This window comes from Neolamprologus multifasciatus, chromosome 13 (genome assembly GCF_963576455.1).
Source record: "Neolamprologus multifasciatus chromosome 13, fNeoMul1.2, whole genome shotgun sequence".
Lineage (NCBI taxonomy): Eukaryota > Metazoa > Chordata > Actinopteri > Cichliformes > Cichlidae > Neolamprologus > Neolamprologus multifasciatus.
Genome location: NC_140451.1, coordinates 33421822 through 33441199, shown reverse-complemented (window position 1 = coordinate 33441199; position 19378 = coordinate 33421822). Strand labels below are relative to the sequence as shown.

Genomic DNA, 19378 nt, shown 5'->3' with positions numbered 1-19378 from the left:
TTTACTTCTGACAGAATCATTAAATGTTTGTTTTTAGTCTGACTGAAGCATTTTGTGCAATTCTGAGATGCCAGTGTCGACACAGGCTGTGTGAAAGTTTACTGACAGCTACACAGACGTCAGGAATCGACTCTGCAAAGAACCCGTCTTAATGTCTTCAGGCTCTTTGTTAGCAGCAGCCTGTCACACACTTCATTAGATAACACAGTTTGACATAAAACTGTAGTTTTGCATCAACACGGTAGAAACTTGGTGTCTCAGCAGGTGTGCAGCGTATCCTTCAAGGGTCTAAAACCGTCTACAGCAGATGAACATCATGTCCAGCAAAGACCCAACACTGGTCCTTCAGCTGATCATCTGCTGTAAATACATGTAAATACATGTATTTACATGTATTTACATGTAAATACATGTAAATACATGTATTTACATGTATTTATACGTGTGTTTGCATGTTTCAATAAATCAATGAAAGTATTTGCAGAACCAAACGTCGCTCCCACCGCAGGCTGTGAGGCTAGGCGCTAAGCACTGATGCTCGCTAACGCTAACATGTCGACCTGCGCTAAAAGATAAGACCTTCATCAGGCTGCTGTGTCACCTGGTCACACGTGTGATGTGACGTGAGTGGGGCTGCCACGATTAGTCAACTATCAAAATCATCGACGACTGATTTAATAGTCGACGCGTCGTTTGAAGCTTTGTAAGATCCCAAAAGACGCAGGAATAAGTAGTAGGATTTAAGAGTGTAATAACGGACTGAAACAGAAGATGGCAGCACTGCATGTACAAGGATGCCAGCTGCCGTTAAACCCCGAAGAAGAAGAAGAAGCTGTGTCCCAGAATTCATAGCGCAGCCCAGCTCAGTTTCCAACAATGGCGGCAGCTAGTTAGTTTTAATATTACTCTTATTATTCTTTCTGGGTCACAAAATAAACGTTTAACATATTTTCAGGCGAGAATGTAGCTGTGTAAACCTCAAATATCTGCTCAGTTTATCAAGACACCACATATTTTCAAAAGCGCTCCGACGTTTTCGGAGACGTCTGTTACCCACTAGCTCGATAGCTAGCCGGGGGCTAGGCTAACTAGAGCCGTGAGAACACCGGACTCCCGCTAATCGTTTTCAAACCCACCGCTGTCTTTCGCTACTCAGGTTAAACATGATATATAAGTCACTTAGATAACTTAAAAATATTATTGTTTGGCTTTTTTTCAGTATTTTATTTGTTCCTGAGTAAATCGGTTTGGCTGAGATTAAAGTTATAGTTTTTACACAGCTGAATAAACGTCAAGCAGACAGCTGATTATCAGAAGTGTGAGATGCTCCAGAATTTACTCCGGTGTCCTGTTATATTTTAGATAGCAAGGAGTTTATTAAACTTCACCGAAACAATCTGCAAACTTCATTAAAATTTAATAAACTATCATCTTGTCTTTATTTTTAGTTAGCACAGACCTTAAACACTTAAAGCTGTAAGCTAATGATAGTTATATAAGAGCAGATGCAGCTGGTGCAATAAGCTGTACGTTTTATGTCCAACGGATGATGATCTGATTAGTCGACTATCAAAATAATCGTTTGTGGCAGCCCTAGATGTGAGGTCGTGGAGGCGGCTCAGGCCCCCCATGAGCCGCGGTCCTGCACTGAGCTGTCAGTAATGAGCACGCTGCAGGTAGTGAAACTGTCCTCAGAGTACTGCGGCCCCTTTAACAGGAAGTCTCCAGTAAACTGTGATGGTTTGATCTCGATAATGAGGCTCGAGAGTCCAAAGTTAGTAAAACATCAGAGACGCATTAAAGTGAAAGAAAAGAGGCTGAAATAAGCCGAGTTTATTTATACAGCAGCTCATTAAACTCTGAGGCCTCACAGGGATACAACAGGCTTTGTTTTTTCAGTGGGACCCAAAATAGTGACGAATATCTTCATCATGAGAACAAAGACGTTGAAGCTTCTTATTACTGTTTTCAGAGCTTTCTTGAAGCTCGTCCTCGTGCCTCTTTTATCACGATGCGTCCTGACAATGAGCTGCACATCGCTCCGATCATCAATATTAAACATCATTTCATTTCTTAAATATTATAAAAACATGGATTTTGACAACAATTATTGTTTTTATTCTTAAAATATGTGGACTGTAAATACACGTACGTGACTTTAGTGTTTATATTTTAATATAATCTGATTAAAAATTGAGATTATTATTATTGTTATCCTGTAATTCAGAGAAGCGTCTCAAGTTTGATTCTTTAAAATTTCTGTACAGGTCATCCCTGTGAGCCAAACACCCGCTCAGTTTTGTACCCTCACAGACCTGTATGATGTCACAGGGAGCCGATATCCCTGTGGTCATCTCTGGCACAGAAGCCACACCCATCGCTGTTTATAAGGGTCAGCCAATTAGAAAGGAGTTGCTAAAACAGCTTATTTCACACAGAGCATGAACTGAAAGCTGCTGGGGAGAGGGAGGTCTGGGCTTCTCTGCTTAGGCTGCTGCCCCCGCAACCCGGCCCCAGACAAGCGGAAGAAGATGGATGAATGTAAATCATCCACAGCTGCCCTCGTGGTGTTCAGGAGGTGGGAATGAGCAGCAGAGCTCCAGCTTCTGCAGACGAGCGCTACCTGCAGAGCAGACGGACGTCTCCAGCGCCCACGCGGTCCTCAGAGGCCGATTAAATATGAAAACACAGAGTCAGCTAAACCAGCGATATTAAAAAGAATGGATGCTGACACGGCTCCAACTTTTTTTTAAACATCAGCATTCTGCAAAAACAGCACGGCAGCATATTCACAAAGATACGAGAGCACGGAGTCGGCGTCAGAGGGTTCACTTTAAACTCAGGTTATTTCTGCTGGTTTTATTTAGATTTGGTAGGCCCAGTGTAAGATAAAGAAGGATTATTCTGAGCTCTAAATCATGCAAAGCTACTCAGGCGGAGGCCAAGAATAAAAAGATGGTGAGAATGAGCAGAATCAGCCCAGCTTCAGGTTTGACCTACGACCCCAGAGACTCACGGGGCATCCGGTAGAAGAAGCGGTCTCCAGCTCCGTCGTTGGTCTGCAGGATCTTGCTGTCCAGCGTCCAGTCCAGGTGAGTGATGAAGCTGGAGGACTGGCTGCACTCTCCGACCTGCAGACAGTCAGAGACGGAGTTAGCTTCGCTTCTAACATCTCAACCTTCTCTAACTTCCCGCTGACTCTCCAACACGACCTTCTTGTATCTCTGGGCGACAGCGTAGATGTCCACCAGCCCGTCGTTGGAGCCGACGGCGAGGTAGGCGCCATCCGGCGAGAACTTCATCTCGTGGATCACCTCCTTCCTGTCCTTGATGTGAACGACCTCAGTCATGTCTCTGAGAGGAGACCAACACACGCATACGTTACAAAAGCAGCGTGACTGTGTTTGTGCAGCACATTTAACGTAAAGGTTTGTTCAAGTTAAAGGCCAGAGAGTAGAAATCAGTTTGCTTACAAGTAGAAATCTTAAAAGTAGAAACGGGTCAGGCGGTGAAACGGGACGGTATTCAATATTCCAGAGATTCGGAGTAAGAGCTGAAAAAGCTGCATCGCTCTAACTTTAAGTCTAAATCCCAATATGGCCGCGATGCTCTGACAGGAGCGTGAACACGACGAGGATCAGACCGGTGCAGTCGTGCCGGCACATTTAGCATCTTTAAAACAATCAAATCAAACCTAAAACTGACAGGAAGTCAATGCAGTGACTCCAACACTGGAGTAATCACATGTTCGTGTCCCAGACTGATGCATGACGCTGAGGCCGACGGAGGCAGCACAAACATAACAACCTGTTTTATTCTTTCACAAACATAAAATTAAATTCATGTTTATTCACGGGGGCGACCGTGGCTCAGGGGGTTGGGAAGCGCATCTGTAACCGGAAGGTCGCCAGTTCGATCCCTGGACTCTGTCCTGGTCATTGTGTCCTTGGGCAAGACACTTCACCTACCGCCTACTGGTGTTGGCCAGAGGGGCCGATGGCGAGATATGGCAGCCTCGCTTCTGTCAGTGTGCCCCAGGACAGCTGTGGCTACAACTGTAGCTGCCTCCACCAGTGTGTGGATGTGAGAGTGAATGAATAGTGGCGTTGAAAAGCGCTATATAAATCCAATCCATTATTATTATCAGGTCTTTAAGACATTTTAAACAAAGCAGGAGTAACATATGTAAACAAAGCAGTAATGGGCCAAAACTAGAGCCTTGCGGGACTCCAGAGGACAGAGAGAGGAAGAAAATCATCGACACTTTACAGAAACAGCTTTAATCTGTACACAAGCACCAAGACTGCACATAATCTGTCATTCACATAGGAAACCAATTAAGAGCTGTGTGTGTGTGTGTGTGTGTGTGTCACCTGACTCTCAGCACAGTGAAGGATCCGTCCTTCATGCCCAGAGCCAGCTGGGATCCGTCCACGCTGAACGCCACACTGCGCACCGCCTCCTCCATGTTACAGCGAGCGATGAGGGCGTGATCCACCAGACTCCACAGCCTGACACACACACACACACACACACACACACAAAGAGGAGATGAGCCAAAGCAGCGTCAGTGTAAGGATCTGTATCACTGAGCCCACTCTGCGCGTCTCAGCTCTGTGCTTCCATTTTCACACTCAGCCACGGTAGCTTTGCATGATTCAGTCCAAAGAGAGCACCGACCTGACGGAGCGGTCGTCGCTGCCGGTGACAGCCAGAGGCTTTTTGGGGTGAACGTCGAGCGCCCACAGCTCGCCCTCGCTGTGTCCCTGCATGATGAGCAGCGGCTTGTCCCGGTCCCGCACCATCACCTGCACAGGTACAACGACTCAAGAGCAGGTTTTCACATTTTAAAGCACCACATGTGCTGTTTCAGTGCAGATCTGAGCTGCTCAAACTGCCTGACATTAAAAACTCTTCACAGTTTTGATTAATGAGAACATTTTGTTGCCTGCGTGTCAGCAGGAGGTCTTCACAAAAATAAAACTCTTTGAAACGCGTCGCCGCGGGGAGGGAACAGCGTGAGGTTTCGTCTTCTTCCTCACCTCAAAGATCTCGCTGTCTTGCGTCCCTGCCAGGATCCGGTCGGCTCGCCAGCAGACGCTGCGAATAGACAGACCTGAAGGAGGGAGGAGAAGAAAGGAGGAGGTAAGGTGACACAAAACTGTCACAACATCAGGAGAGAGACAAAAATAAAACCAGTGGAGAGGAAAAGAAGCAAACAGGAGAAAAATGGAGAACGACAGCGCTGCAGAGGAAGCAGGATGAACTCGGTGGTTAACCCTTTAAAACCGGTCAGAGCAGCACGCTCTGTTTTGCGTAACTATTTTAAATCCCGGTAGCTCTGCAACCACGTGAGCTAGCACAATAATTATTTTTGCATATGAAACCGGAGGAGTTGTACTTACATCTTATATCATCAGCTTGTCCTCGGTCACAGTTTCCTTCCACATATAACTTTGCAAAAACTGCATAAAAAGCACTTGCAGCAACAAAAACATAATATTCCAGAAACACGCTTTGCTGATCCGATCAGCTGTTTGTAACACTTCCTACGTCCATCAGCGCGAACTATCACATGTCCGCCATGACCTGCCTAAAACCGGAAGTGACGTTATTTTTGCAGAAATGTAGTTTTTTTACCATCAAGGCCTCATGAGCCTATACTGGTGTTTTTAAAAGTTATGTTTGACTTTATGACTTTCTGTGTGGTTTCTGGGATGCTTAGGACTCATATTGCACTGCTGGAAACAGTTTATTTTGATGCATATGCTGCTTTTTTGCAAATTTGCATTATAATATTTATTTTCGTTTTTCCTGCAGTGTATAAAAATTGGTGTATTTCAAAAATAAAACTATGAAGACACTCAAAATAAATTTCCTGTGGTGGGAAACTATTTTGTGCAACTTTTTTGTATTTACAGTTTTGAGGGATAAGCCTCTTAAATTTCTCTAACTAGAAATATATGTTAAAAAAACAAAAACGATTTTCAATTTTTTTGTAGTTTATTGCACTTTTTTGCAATTTATGTAATTACTATGCACTTAATGCAGACATATTATTAAAATTTAGGCTGTAATGGTTGTATTGATGTATAGCAACTTGAAATGCTCCCAAAAATGGCTCCACAGCATGTAAAAATATAATATAAGCTCTGGCGGACTTGGTTCTATGGTAGGTCTTAAAGGGTTAAATCCACTAAATAAACGAAGACGAGCTCTGCTGTCGCTGCTGGAGGCTGGAGAGGTGGCGGTGCAGCCAGGTGAGGGTGGGCGGAGCTCCATGAACCTCTGGACTGCTTTGTTTTTTATTTTCACTTTAAAAGCACCAAAAATGATTCGGTTAGTTTTAGGAAAAGAATCCGGTTCGACTGAAACGCACAGCTGCCCTACAGCAGAGACACGTGGAGACTCAGCCCATCATTCATCTTCAGAACCCCCCCTGGAGGAGCGCAGGAGGTGTCTGATCAGAGGGAGATCTGGACTTTGACTGTAGTTCAACCTGCTGACTCAGCTCGGCTTCAACATTCGTGTTTTTTTAAAGTTTTGCTGCTAAAACTGCTTTTTTCCACCATCGGAAATGTAATTAGCAGAGCCGCTCAGCGCTCGCCAATTAAGAGCATCTGCTGTGGCTGATGGCATCGCTCAGCATGCGATGTTTTCCTGTAATGTTGTTAGAAACTCCGGAGGTTCAGCAGCCAAAACAGGCCGACAGCGGAGGAGTTTGTGAGGCACGTGGGAAATAACTGGGAAGGATTATTTTTTCTTCAGCTTCAGACGCAGGAAGAGCGCGGCGCGGGAGAGAAGGAAGCAGAAACAAACCGACTTCCTGTCCACGTACAGAGCAGCGAGAGGCGAAGAGGGCGGGCTCAGCGTCTCATCGGGCGTGGAACTCCAACATTTTTAGGCGCCGATATATTAGCAGCCTGTCAGACTCATCCACCGTGAGATGGCACGTTTGTGTCTGTTGGGTCACGTCGTCAATGTGAGAACTCGGACGCATTCAAACCGTCGAGCGTTTTAAGAAACAAGGAGTTTAACAATTAAATACAGAAACTAAAGAAACGAATCATCACATTCAGAGATATTTTACTTCATGTGCTCTTTGTTCTTCTCCTCCTGGTGATAACTATAGCAGTGAATTGTTATTGGCTGACTTTTAATTTCAATTCGTGGATCACTGAAGACACCGAGCCAATCAGAACAGCCCTTAAAGCCGTAACTTTTCTATGGCTGTCACTTGGTGTTCGCTCGCTCGCTCTGTGGTATAGTATCGCTTCCTGTTCCTGCTCAAACACAGTGGTGTTTCTGAGTAGCTTATTTGCTTAGCAGTTTAATTAACAACTTTTAAATACATTCTTTTTTCACAGTATAATCTTCACGTGCTTCATCCGAAGCACACTTTCTGTGTACTCACTACCTAATTTATAGTATTCACTCACTGTCTCTGTACTGTTTCGCTAGCTTAGCTCGTAGCCGACCCGTTAGCACCATGGCTACTTCACCTGTCCCTTCTGCACTTTCTTGCTCATTGTGTCAGATGTTTAGTTACTCCTTGGCCTCCTTTAGCAGTAATGATATCTGTAACAAATGTAGCATATTTGCAGCTCTGGAGGCCAGGATTACTGAATTGGAGACTCGGCTTTGCACCCTGCTCTCACCCTTAGCTAGCCAGGCCCCTGTAGCTGGTGCAGCCGAAGATAGCGTAGGCCCCGCTAGCTGTTCCCCGGCAGACCCCAAGCAGCTGGGGAAAGGCTGGGTAACGGTGAGAAGGAAGCGTAGTCCTAAACAGAAGCCCCAGGTACACCACCAACCCGTTCATGTGTCTAACCGTTTTTCCCCACTCGGTGACACACCCGCCGGGGGTCAAACTCTGGTAATTGGTGACTCTGTTCTCAGACATGTGAAGCTAGAGACACCGGCAACCATAGTCAATTGTCTTCCAGGGGCCAGAGCAGGCGACATTGAAGGAAATTTAAAACTGCTGGCTAAGGGTAAACGTAAATTCAATAAAATCATAATTCACGTCGGCAGTAATGACACCCGGTTACGCCAATCGGAGGTCACTAAAATCAATATTGAATCGGTGTGTAACTTTGCCAAAACAATGTCGGACTCTGTAGTTTTCTCTGGTCCCCTCCCCAATCAGACCAGGAGTGACATGTTTAGCCGCATGTTCTCCTTAAATTGCTGGCTGTCTGAGTGGTGTCCCAGAAACGATGTGGGCTTCATAGATAATTGGCAAACCTTCTGGAGGAAACCTGGTCTTGTTAGGAGAGATGGCATCCATCCCACTTTGGATGGAGCAGCTCTCATTTCTAGAAATATCGATAAATTTATTAAACCCCTCAAAACATGACTATCCAGAGTTGGGACCAGGAAGCAGAGTTGCAGTCTTACACGCCTCTCTGCAGCTTCTCTCCTCCTGCTACCCCCCCAAAAACCCATCTCCATAGAGACTGTGTCTGCTTCCAAAAAGACAAAAAACAAACAACTTAAACAATCACAAAGAAAGAACAATACAGTATCCACATCTGAACCAAAGAGTAAAACAGTGAAATGTGGATTATTAAATATTAGGTCTCTCTCCTCCAAGTCTCTGTTAGTACATGACTTAATAATTGATCAACAAATTGATTTACTCTGCCTTACAGAAACCTGGTTGCAGCAGGATGATTATGTTAGTTTAAATGAATCAACACCCCCGAGTCATTCTAACTACCAGAAATCTCGAAGCACAGGTCGAGGGGGCGGTGTGGCAGCAATTTTTCACACCAGTCTATTAATTAATGATAGACCAAGACAGACTTTTAATTCATTTGAAAGCCTGATGCTTAGCATTGTCCACCCCAGCTGTGAAACTCAGAAACCAGTCTTACTTGTTATCATCTATCGTCCACCTGGGCCTTACACAGAGTTTCTGTCTGATTTCTCAGACTTTATATCTAATTTAGTTCTGAGCTCAGATAAAATAATTATTGTGGGTGATTTTAACATCCATGTAGATGCTAAAAATGACAGCCTCAACATGGCATTTAATCTGTTGTTAGACTCAATTGGTTTCTCTCAAAATGTAAAAGAACCCACCCACCACTTTAATCACACTCTAGATCTTGTTTTAACATATGGCATAGAAACTGAACATTTAACAGTGTTTCCTGAAAACCCTCTCCTGTCTGATCATTTCTTGATAACATTTACATTTACAATAATTGATTACGCAGCAGTGGAGAGTGGACTTTATCAAAGTAGATGTCTTTCTGAAAGCGCTGTAACTAAGTTTAAGAATATAATCCAGCCACTGTTATCATCGTCAATGCCCTGTACCAACACAGAGCAGAGCAGCTATCTGAACGCTACCCCAACAGAGGTCGATTATCTTGTTAATAATTTCACCTCCTCACTACGTACGACTCTGGATACTGTAGCTCCAGTGAAAACTAAGGTCTCTAATCAGAAGTACCTGACCCCGTGGTATAATTCTCAAACACGTACCCTAAAGCAGATGACTCGTAATCTGGAGAGGAAATGGCGTGTCACAAATTTAGAGGATCATCATTTAGCCTGGAGAAATAGTTTGTTGCTTTATAAGAAAGCCCTCCGCAAAGCCAGAACAGCTTACTACTCATCACTGATTGAAGAAAATAAGAACAACCCCAGGTTTCTCTTCAGCACTGTAGCCAGGCTGACAAAAAGTCAGAGCTCTGTTGAGCCAACCATCCCTTTAACGTTAACTAGTGATGACTTCATGAACTTCTTCACAAATAAAATTTTTATCATTAGAGAAAAAATTACCAATAATCATCCCACAGATGTAATATTATCTACAGCTACTCTTAGTTCCATTGATGTTAAGTTAGACTCTTTTTTTCCAATCGATCTTTCTGAGTTAACTTCAATAATTACTTCCTCCAAACCATCAACGTGTCTTTTAGACCCCATTCCTACAAAACTGCTCAAAGAAGTCCTGCCATTGATTAATTCTTCGATCTTATATATGATCAACCTATCTCTAATAATCGGCTATGTACCACAGGCCTTCAAGGTGGCTGCAGTTAAACCTTTACTCAAAAAGCCATCTCTAGACCCAGCAGTCTTAGCTAATTATAGGCCAATCTCCAACCTTCCTTTCATATCAAAAATCCTTGAAAGAGTAGTTGTCAAACAGCTAACAGATCATCTGCAGAGGAATGGTTTATTTGAAGAGTTTCAGTCAGGTTTCAGAGTTCATCACAGCACAGAAACAGCTTTATTGAAGGTTACAAATGATCTTCTTATGGCCTCTGACAGTGGACTCATCTCTGTGCTTGTCCTTCTTGACCTTAGTGCAGCATTCGATACTGTTGACCATAATATTCTATTAGAGCGATTAGAACATGCTGTAGGTATTACAGGTATTGCACTGCAGTGGTTTGTATCATATCTATCTAATAGACTCCAATTTGTGCATGTAAATGGAGAGTCCTCTTCACACACTGAGGTTAATTATGGAGTTCCACAGGGTTCGGTGCTAGGACCAATTCTGTTTACATTATACATGCTTCCCCTAGGCAGCATCATTAGAAGACATAGCATACATTTTCACTGCTATGCAGATGACACCCAGCTCTATCTGTCCATGAAGCCAGATAACACACACCAATTAGTTAAACTGCAGGAATGTCTTAAAGACATAAAGACTTGGATGGCCACTAACTTTCTGCTTCTTAACTCAGATAAAACTGAGGTCATTGTACTCGGCGCTGAAAAGCTTAGAAATATGGTATCTAACCAGATTCTTACTCTGGATGGCATTACCTTGGCCTCCAGTAACACTGTGAGGAACCTTGGAGTCATTTTTGACCAGGATATGTCCTTCAACGCACATATTAAACAAATATGTAAGACTGCGTTCTTCCATTTGCGCAACATCTCTAAAATTAGAAATATCCTGTCTCAGAGTGACGCTGAAAAACTAGTTCATGCATTTATTACTTCCAGGCTGGACTACTGCAATTCATTATTATCAGGATGTCCAAAAAACTCACTGAAAAGCCTTCAGTTAATCCAAAATGCTGCAGCAAGAGTACTGACAGGGACTAGAAGGAGAGAGCATATTTCTCCTGTTTTGGCTTCCCTTCATTGGCTTCCTGTTAAATCCAGAATTGAATTCAAAATCCTGCTCCTCACATACAAGGTCTTAAATAATCAGGCCCCATCTTATCTTAATGACCTTGTAGTACCATATCACCCTATTAGAGCACTTCGCTCCCGCTCTGCAGGCCTACTTGTTGTTCCTAGAGTATTTAAAAGTAGAATGGGAGGGAGAGCCTTCAGTTTTCAGGCCCCTCTTCTGTGGAACCAGCTTCCAGTTTGGATTCAGGAGACAGACACTATCTCTACTTTTAAGATTAGGCTTAAAACCTTCCTTTTTGCTAAAGCATATAGTTAGGGCTGGACCAGGTGACCCTGAATCCTCCCTTAGTTATGCTGCAATAGATGTAGGCTGCCGGGGGATTCCCATGATGCATTGAGTTTTTCCTTTCCAGTCACCTTTCTCACTCACTATGTATTAACAGACCTCTCTGTATTGAATCGTATCTGTTATTAATCTCTGTCTCTCTTCCACAGCATGTCTTTATCCTGTCTTCCTTCTCTCACCCCAACCGGTCGCAGCAGATGGCCGCCCCTCCCTGAGCCTGGTTCTGCCGGAGGTTTCTTCCTGTTAAAAGGGAGTTTTTCCTTCCCACTGTTGCCAAAGTGCTTGCTCATAGGGGGTCATATGATTGTTGGGCTTTTCTCTGTATCTATGAAGCGCCTTGAGGCGACATTTGTTGTGATTTGGCGCTATATAAATAAAATTGAATTGAATTGAATTGAATATCTGGCTGATCTCCAGCTCGCCTCCCTGTGCTCCGTCTTATTGTAGGTCAACACAAGCTGCCTTCAGGCGACTGCTGCTGTGATTCGAGGCTGTGGTCACCAGGAGGTGGTGAACTCAGCCAACCAGGAGACAGACGTCTGAAAGGGGGAGGGGCTAAACTGGCTGGTTTCAGATAGAGGATGACCTGAGGGGCTTGGGGGGATTATTCTGAGCTGTGAATCATGCAAAGCTGTCGTAAAGCAGGATGCTCCCACATTTCCTGTCCACAGACGTCACAGCGACAGGTTTCAGGAGATGAACTTTGACGGTTAATCAGAAGCTCCATCGTGCAGCACAGACGTGTTAAAGAGGAGAACTCGTTTCAAACTGACAAAACTTCCTTTCATCTTTTCTTCCTTTTTAACTTCCTCCTCAAAATCTTCAGAGAGGAGATTTTAAAAGGAGGCGGTGGGATTAATGGCTCGCCCTCGAGCTGCTCCTGAAGGAAGAGCGTACGTCTGCACCTCCTGCTGGGCAGCGACATTTAGGAGGAGGCGGAGGCGAGGGGGAGGCGAGGGGTTCAAACAGCCACACCTCTGGATTTGAGCTGAATCAGGTCAAATAAAGATGAGAAACTTCCTCATTACTGACGACGAGTCAAAGAAAATCAGGTCGTTTTAAAACCTTCAGCTGACAAAGAACCGTCGGGATGTAAGGACCGCCCCTCCTCATAGTTTAGAATAGAGATAAACCCGCCCCTCCCTCCCACCTGAGCCCCTCTCCGTACCTTAACTTTGCAGCCTCAAACGAACCTTTTCTGTTAAATCGTGTTAGAAGCTGAGGCCTCGTCCCTGTGTGCACCTGTGTGACACAACACTGTGACCTTTGCTGCTGTAATGACCTGCGGTGACCCCGTGACCGTACCTTTGTACCCCTGCTCGGCCTCTCGCAGGTCGATCTTGGTGATGGGTTTGAAGTCGGCGTCCCACAGTCGGATGCAGCCGTCTCTGCCGCCCGTGGCGAAGCCCTCCTCGCAGGAATACATGCTGAAGATACCGGCCTGAGAACACACACATCCGCACAATGAAGCAACGATGGACGCGCGTCAGGCAGACGTGCAGACGAGCGTCACGCTGCAGAGGTGAGACTCACGCTGTGGGCGGACTGGACCGTTCGGATCAGGTTGAGTCCCTTCCAGACGTAAATGTCTCCGTTAAGCGCCCCAGAGTACGTGATGTCATCTTTAGCCGAGGCCACACACAAGATGGTCTGCAGGTCGCCCGTCTTCCCGAAAATCCCCCGCTTTGGCGTGAGAGCGTTACCGCACAGGGACCAGAACTGCGAACACAAACGGAGGCGGTCAGGAAGGAGACGGGGAGACACCTTCTTACTGTTCGAGGCCAGATCTGCGTCCTAGACTGTATATTAACGATGGACATAGTTTCAAAAGCACATGTAAAGAGTGAGGGGAGGGGCTAACTGAAAGACCAACAGGCACCAGAAGTGTCAATCACACAGTAGCCCCGCCCTAAAGCATGCCCTCCCTTTTCCTTCTTTCTGACTCTAATTTAACCCTTTAAAGCCGGTCAGAGCAGCACGCTCTGTTTTGCGTAACTATTTTTAAATCCCGGTAGCTCTGCAACCACGTAAGCTAGCACAATAATTCTTTTTGCATATGAAACCGGAGGAGTTGTACTTACATCTTATGCCATCAGCTTGTCCTCGGTCACAGTTTCCTTCCACATATAACTTTGCAAAAACTGCATAAAAAGCGCTTGCAGCAACAAAAACATAATATTCCAGAAACACGCTTTGCTGATCCGATCAGCTGTTTGTAACACTTCCTACGTCCATCGGTGCGAACTATCACATGTCCGCCATGACCTGCCCGAAACCGGAAGTGACGTCATTTTCGCAGAAATGTAGTTTTTTACCATCAGGGCCTCATGAGCCTATACTGGTGTTTTTAAAAGTTATCTTTGACTTTCTGACTTTCTGTGTGGTTTCTGGGATGTTTAGGACTCATATTGCACTGCTGGAAATAGTTTATTTTGATGCATATGCTGCTTTTTTGCAAATTTGCATTATAATATTTATTTTCATTTTTCCTGCAGTGTATAAAAATTGGTGTATTTCAAAAATAAAACTATGAAGACACTCAAAATAAATTTCCTGTGGTAGGAAACTATTTTGTGCAACTTTTTTGTATTTACAGTTTTGAGGGATAAGCCTCTTAAATTTCTCTAACTAGAAATATATGTTAAAAAAACAAAAACGATTTTCAATTTTTTTGTAGTTTATTGCACTTTTTTTGCAATTTATGTAATTACTATGCACTTAATGCAGACATATTATTAAAATCTGGGCTGTAATGGTTGTATTGATGTATATCAACTTGAAATGCTCCCAAAAATGGCTCCACAGCATGTAAACATATAATATAAGCTCTGGCGGACTTGGTTCTATGGTAGGTCTTAAAGGGTTATGAAGCACAGCATGTTTTCCTGTGTCAGCACAAGACGTCCCAACAAATTCAGCTCAGACCACCGGCCTCAGTGAGCATGTGAAAGGTTCCTCCCTGTCTGCATAAGAACCTCTGATCGCCTTGACAACGGCTACATCGAAGCATCACATCAGAATGTTTTGTTTTAAACTCGTGTCTCTCACACACCCGTGTTTGCTTCTTCTCAAACATTTCACGTCGGCCTCCACAGAAGCAAACATGGACCACGGCCCGAAACACAAGTCTAAAAAGATAAACCAGGCTGAGGACGCTAAAGCCAGTCATGAAGCGGCCACCATCTGGCGAATCAACAGGTTAGAGGTGTTCAAAAAGCTACGTGAAGATGTGCTAAGCATCATTGAACAGTTCATGGAGGATGGCTTTCAGGTTTTAGACCGCCTCAAGGAAGAGCTTCTGGAGAGCGATGGAGACACGGCAGAAAGCGACGGAGACACGGCAGAAAGCGAGTTCAGTGAGAGCGAGCCTGAAATGCTGCCGGGTCAAACTTTCCCTGAGGAGGAACCTGTGGCATCATCTGCAGACATCGAGCAAGCGGCCCGTCCTGAGAAGACGCAAACAGTCGTGACTCTTAGTGGAGGAAACCAAACAGCTGCTCCTGAGGGGAAATCTTCAACGTCTGAGCGAGAACAGGAATCTGATCCTGAGATCAGACCTCGGATGCCCCGGGACAGAAAACGCACAGTCAGACATGACCGTCAGGATCTGCAGAGGGAACAAGGAACCCAAACGGAGAGTGCTGAGGACGCACCTGCGAGAGGGTTACTGCGCACGCCGCTGAGGAGGACACTGAGAGCACTGGGAAGGAGGCTTCAGGAGGCTGGGGAAGAGTGATCTCCACCAACTCACCGAGCTCGCTCTGTGTTTGTGTTCAAAACAGCAAATAAAAAAGAAAATCTAAATTGTCCTGGATTTGTCTCGTATTTAATCCGAGTTACAGCAGTGAAACATGTAAAGGTGCTTTTTGATATCTGGACTCTGATTGGATGAGAGAAGCTGAGCTGGGAGTTGTTACATCTGCTTCCTTCTCGGCTCTTTAGAGAGTCAGAGATATTTAATGACGGGCGTTCAGAGGAACTATTTTATTACCTCGAGTGAAGCTAAGCAGCTACATGAAGGTGGAGAAGGTAAATGTGCTGTCATATTTCTGGGTAGACGACTTCTGCGTTACCTTGATGTGCTTCACGCCGCAGCTCACCAGACGGCTTTGCTGAAACGGATCCCAGCAGATGTCAAAGATCTGGAGAACAGAAGAATCGTCCGTTATCGGGTTTATGTGAAAGCGTGCATGCACAGTGGAAGCGCGATGAGAAGGAAACACTTTCAAACTCTGCAGAGGAAGCTGATTGGTGCACGCTCTCACCCTGTCCGAGTGTCCCGTGGCCGTGGCCAGGATCTTCCCTCTCTTCCACTCCCAGATACACACCGTGTTCTTGGCGTCCAGGCCGACCGAGGCGAGCCGCTGCGGAGGAGAGACGGGGACGGTTACGCATCCGAAATGTCTACAAACAATTTAAAAAAGTGAAGGTGCAGAAATCTGACAGCTTATCTGCTCATGCGTGCAAAAGTTTAATGCAAGCTGGCAGAGGGCGGGGCTTCCTGCTCGATCCGCCTGACGCTCATGTGACGTGTTTGTAAGTGTAAATATAGCAACTCTGCAACATTTCAGATGAACTCGAGTTTATTTCTAACGACCAGAACTTTAAAGCGTTTTCAAAGGTTTGCTTGGAAAGGCTGAGGTCAAAGGTTAACGGGGAGAATACCTGAAAGGAGCGTCGAGCTGCTGCACAAACAGACGCCGGCGCTCCTTCAGTGATCAAAGACTCAGCAGATCATAAAGGATTCAGCTTCACAGCAGTCCAGCTCGATAACTCAGCCACAGCCTGCACACTTGATTTATTATTAAGCTGAGTTATGATTATGTTATTGATTGTGTGTTTATTTTGATTTAGCCTGAGATGTTCAGTCATCCAGAGTCAGTGCCAGGAGCAGAAACTGCTGGCTCAGCATTTCCAGAGTCGCCTCACAGCTCAGCAGCAGTGACGGCGTTTTCATTAATATCACGTCCACAGAAACCAGAACCAGTGCAGCTTATTGGCAGTTTCACCGCCGTCTGACATCATCGACACGTTCAGATCTGGTTTTCCAGCAAACGTTTGATGTGTTTTCAGCATCAGACCTTCCAGAGTCGTCCTGCTGTGACTCGCAGACACACTTCAGCTTTTCCTCCACGGTTAGAATCACAAACCAAAGTAAAAAACAGGTTTTTAGTGTCTTCACTGAGTCCGTCAGGCAGCAGGGACCGTGTCCAGGTCACTGCCAACACTTATTAACAGGACTAAGAGCAGGATTCCCATAAATAACCTCTTAAGCCCCAACGCCCCTGAAATGGCGAGGAGATCAGGCAGGTTTGGGGCTTAAGAGGTTAATTTCATTTTATTTAACTTACAGTGTTTTCCTGTAAATACACGAGAATCAGGAGGAAATAATCCCACCGTCAGGAATTTGAAGTCGTTTGAATTTAAAGGTGATTTTGCAGAAGAAAATTGTCTCATCGTACATCGTAAACACTCGTCAGCCACATCGCGGCGTGCACGAATCCTTATCTTATATTAGGGATGCACCGATACCGATACTGGTATAATCGCCATCAATAAGTCATGCGGTCACATTTGCTCACTCGAGCGAGTTGTTTTGTTCAGAGCAGAGATTCAAGTGAGACAAAGAGAGCAGAGAGAGCAGGAATTTCAAATAACAAGTCAAAGGACAGAGTAGAGACGGAGCCGATAGAACTTCATTAAAATAATAAAAAACTGACTTATTAGTGAGCTCCAGGATCAGACTGGAACTGTGACCAAGGCAAAAATGAGCGTCACCGTAGACCTGTGTGCTCTTAATCTAAAAAAAAAAAAATGTTTTAACGTTCATTAGTAAAAATTCCAAAAATAACATTTAACAGTCGAACCACCAGGGGGCGCCATTCTGACACCGTCCTGCAACAAAGAAGTTTCCTGGAGGTCAGATGTTAATTTTTCCTTTGATTAAAATTAGGGATGCACCGATACCGATACTGGTATCTGGTATCGGGGCCGATACTGTAAAATGTGTGTGTACTCATACTCGTAAAAGTTAACCGATACCATGAACCGATACCAACTTATTTCATTAATCAGAGGGTGGCTTGTCATTTCTGTTGTAGTTTTTTAGATTGACCACTAGGGGGACATCCCGCGCTAAACAGGCACAGGGTTAGATGAGTGAGACTGGCGGCTCCAGATAAAAAAGAGAAACTGGAGGCTGCTGTAGCTAGGCTAAACAAAATGTCAGCAGTGTGGAACAGCCAACTTTAACTCAGGTTTTGGAAAAGCGATGAAAAATGTCAAGAGAAAATCCACGGACAGTTAAAATAACAGAGGCTCTGACTCATTTTATTTCTCTGGATGACCAGCCAATGCCGGTCGTGGAAAACATAGGATTGCACCGTCTTCTCAGCATACTCGAGCTGCGATATGAAATATAATAAATAAACAGAAGTGTTTATTTATTATTCTGAAAGCTCGAGACAGTGTCAATAGTTCAGTGATATTTTGTTAAATTACAATGTGGAGACTCTGCAATAATTTAACAGAAGTGCTTATTTTTCACTTGAAATTTTTTTGTGGTCATTTTTATTAAGATTTTATTTTTTATCGGCAGAGAATAAAATAAAACCTGTCTTCCAATTAATTGTATTTGTGTGTGTGTGTGTGGTAGAAGTATCGTTTCTGTACTCTGTATCGGCAAGTACTCAGATCCAAGTATCGGTATCGTATCGGTTGGTATCGTTGCATCCCTACTTATAATAAATATGTTGCTGTGCACGATGGGTGCTGTATTATTCAGCCGACCTTTACCGTTCTCTCTTTTAATGCTCAACCCAAATCAAATGATTAGTTCTTCTTTCACAATCGCTTTGAAAGGAACGCCTCACTTCCTGTAAAACACCAGGAAGTTAAATTTAGCCCCCCCCCACAGTGTGGCTCCGCCCTGCAGACAACACTGCTTTCATTTCTATGTTTAAATTCTATTTAAGGGGGAACTGTAGAGTTTACCAGGCCTAAAGATGACAAACCGTCTTCAGACTGAAGGACGTTTGGATCATTATTGGCGCGATGTTGGGCCTGTCGACAGATAACGATGGCGGGTGGCTGCAGAGCTGTGGAGCACAGGAGAGCTGGAGGACGATGGTTAAGGTGTTTTCATGTTGACGCACAGAAACGCCACCAAACGGCAGGAAGAGGACAGCGAGAGCACGTCTGAGATGGTTGATGAAGATGGTCCTCAGCTCCGGGTCCACGCCCACCTTCAGGTATTCGGGTATTTTGTGAGCTGAGCGTGAACAGAGCTGATGAACCCGTCAGCACCATCATCATGTTCTCCGTCGTCCTCAGCTCGTCTCTGTGAGTGAAGGCGGGTCTGACTCTAAGCTGCTGTTATTTCGCTCTGACTTTACAGCTCTATTGATTTTCTTATTTCAGCATCAGTTGCTGAGAAACAGTTTATTTACCGCGCACGCCGCCCACTCACACCCAGGGTTATTTCATATGTTGGTTTGTGACGCGTTTCATTTTCCCAGCCGCAGGCTGACACGACGGGAGGGACCTGCAGGGACGGCGGGAAGCATTCGCTCTCAGGCCGCCTGAAGTTATTCTAACGTGTTGACACAACACCGAGTTTGGCGTCTGTGGCGCTGCCGTCAGACGCGGCGCTGCCGGTAAACTCAGAGCGACTCCACCAGGTTTGTTTGCTGAATGAGTCACGGTGGAGTCAGCGGGAGGGAAAAGGAGGCGTATGAAAGCAACTCCAGCACTGCAGGAGGCTGAGAGGGAGCTATCTGCTCAGGCTGCACACACACACACACACACACACACACACACACACACACACACACACACACACACACACACACACCGATGAGTGAAATCAAACATGCAGAGAGATGTGCGTGCACATCCCGTACTACATTTAGGTCAGGAGCA

General features: G+C 44.9%; 2 protein-coding genes across 3 annotated transcripts in view; one reads left to right on the top strand and one right to left on the bottom strand.

Moving 5' to 3' along the window:
* Nucleotides 1-19378, bottom strand: part of LOC146505876 (echinoderm microtubule-associated protein-like 6) — a 75410-nt gene that overhangs the window by 27932 nt on the left and 28100 nt on the right. For both annotated transcript variants that reach the window (XM_085183283.1, XM_085183284.1), the window contains exons 3-11: nucleotides 15724-15822; nucleotides 15532-15600; nucleotides 12992-13177; nucleotides 12764-12899; nucleotides 5043-5116; nucleotides 4681-4808; nucleotides 4374-4511; nucleotides 3213-3354; nucleotides 3017-3131 (exon numbers count right to left, since the gene is read on the bottom strand). In XM_085183283.1, coding sequence (XP_085039409.1) covers nucleotides 3017-3131; nucleotides 3213-3354; nucleotides 4374-4511; nucleotides 4681-4808; nucleotides 5043-5116; nucleotides 12764-12899; nucleotides 12992-13177; nucleotides 15532-15600; nucleotides 15724-15822 — 1087 coding nt within the window. The remainder of the gene's footprint in view (nucleotides 1-3016; nucleotides 3132-3212; nucleotides 3355-4373; nucleotides 4512-4680; nucleotides 4809-5042; nucleotides 5117-12763; nucleotides 12900-12991; nucleotides 13178-15531; nucleotides 15601-15723; nucleotides 15823-19378) is intronic.
* On the top strand, nucleotides 14478-19293 carry LOC146505877 (uncharacterized). The gene has a single exon (XM_085183285.1). The coding sequence runs from the start codon at nucleotides 14478-14480 to the stop codon at nucleotides 15192-15194; it is 717 nt and encodes a 238-aa protein (XP_085039411.1). The 3' UTR covers nucleotides 15195-19293.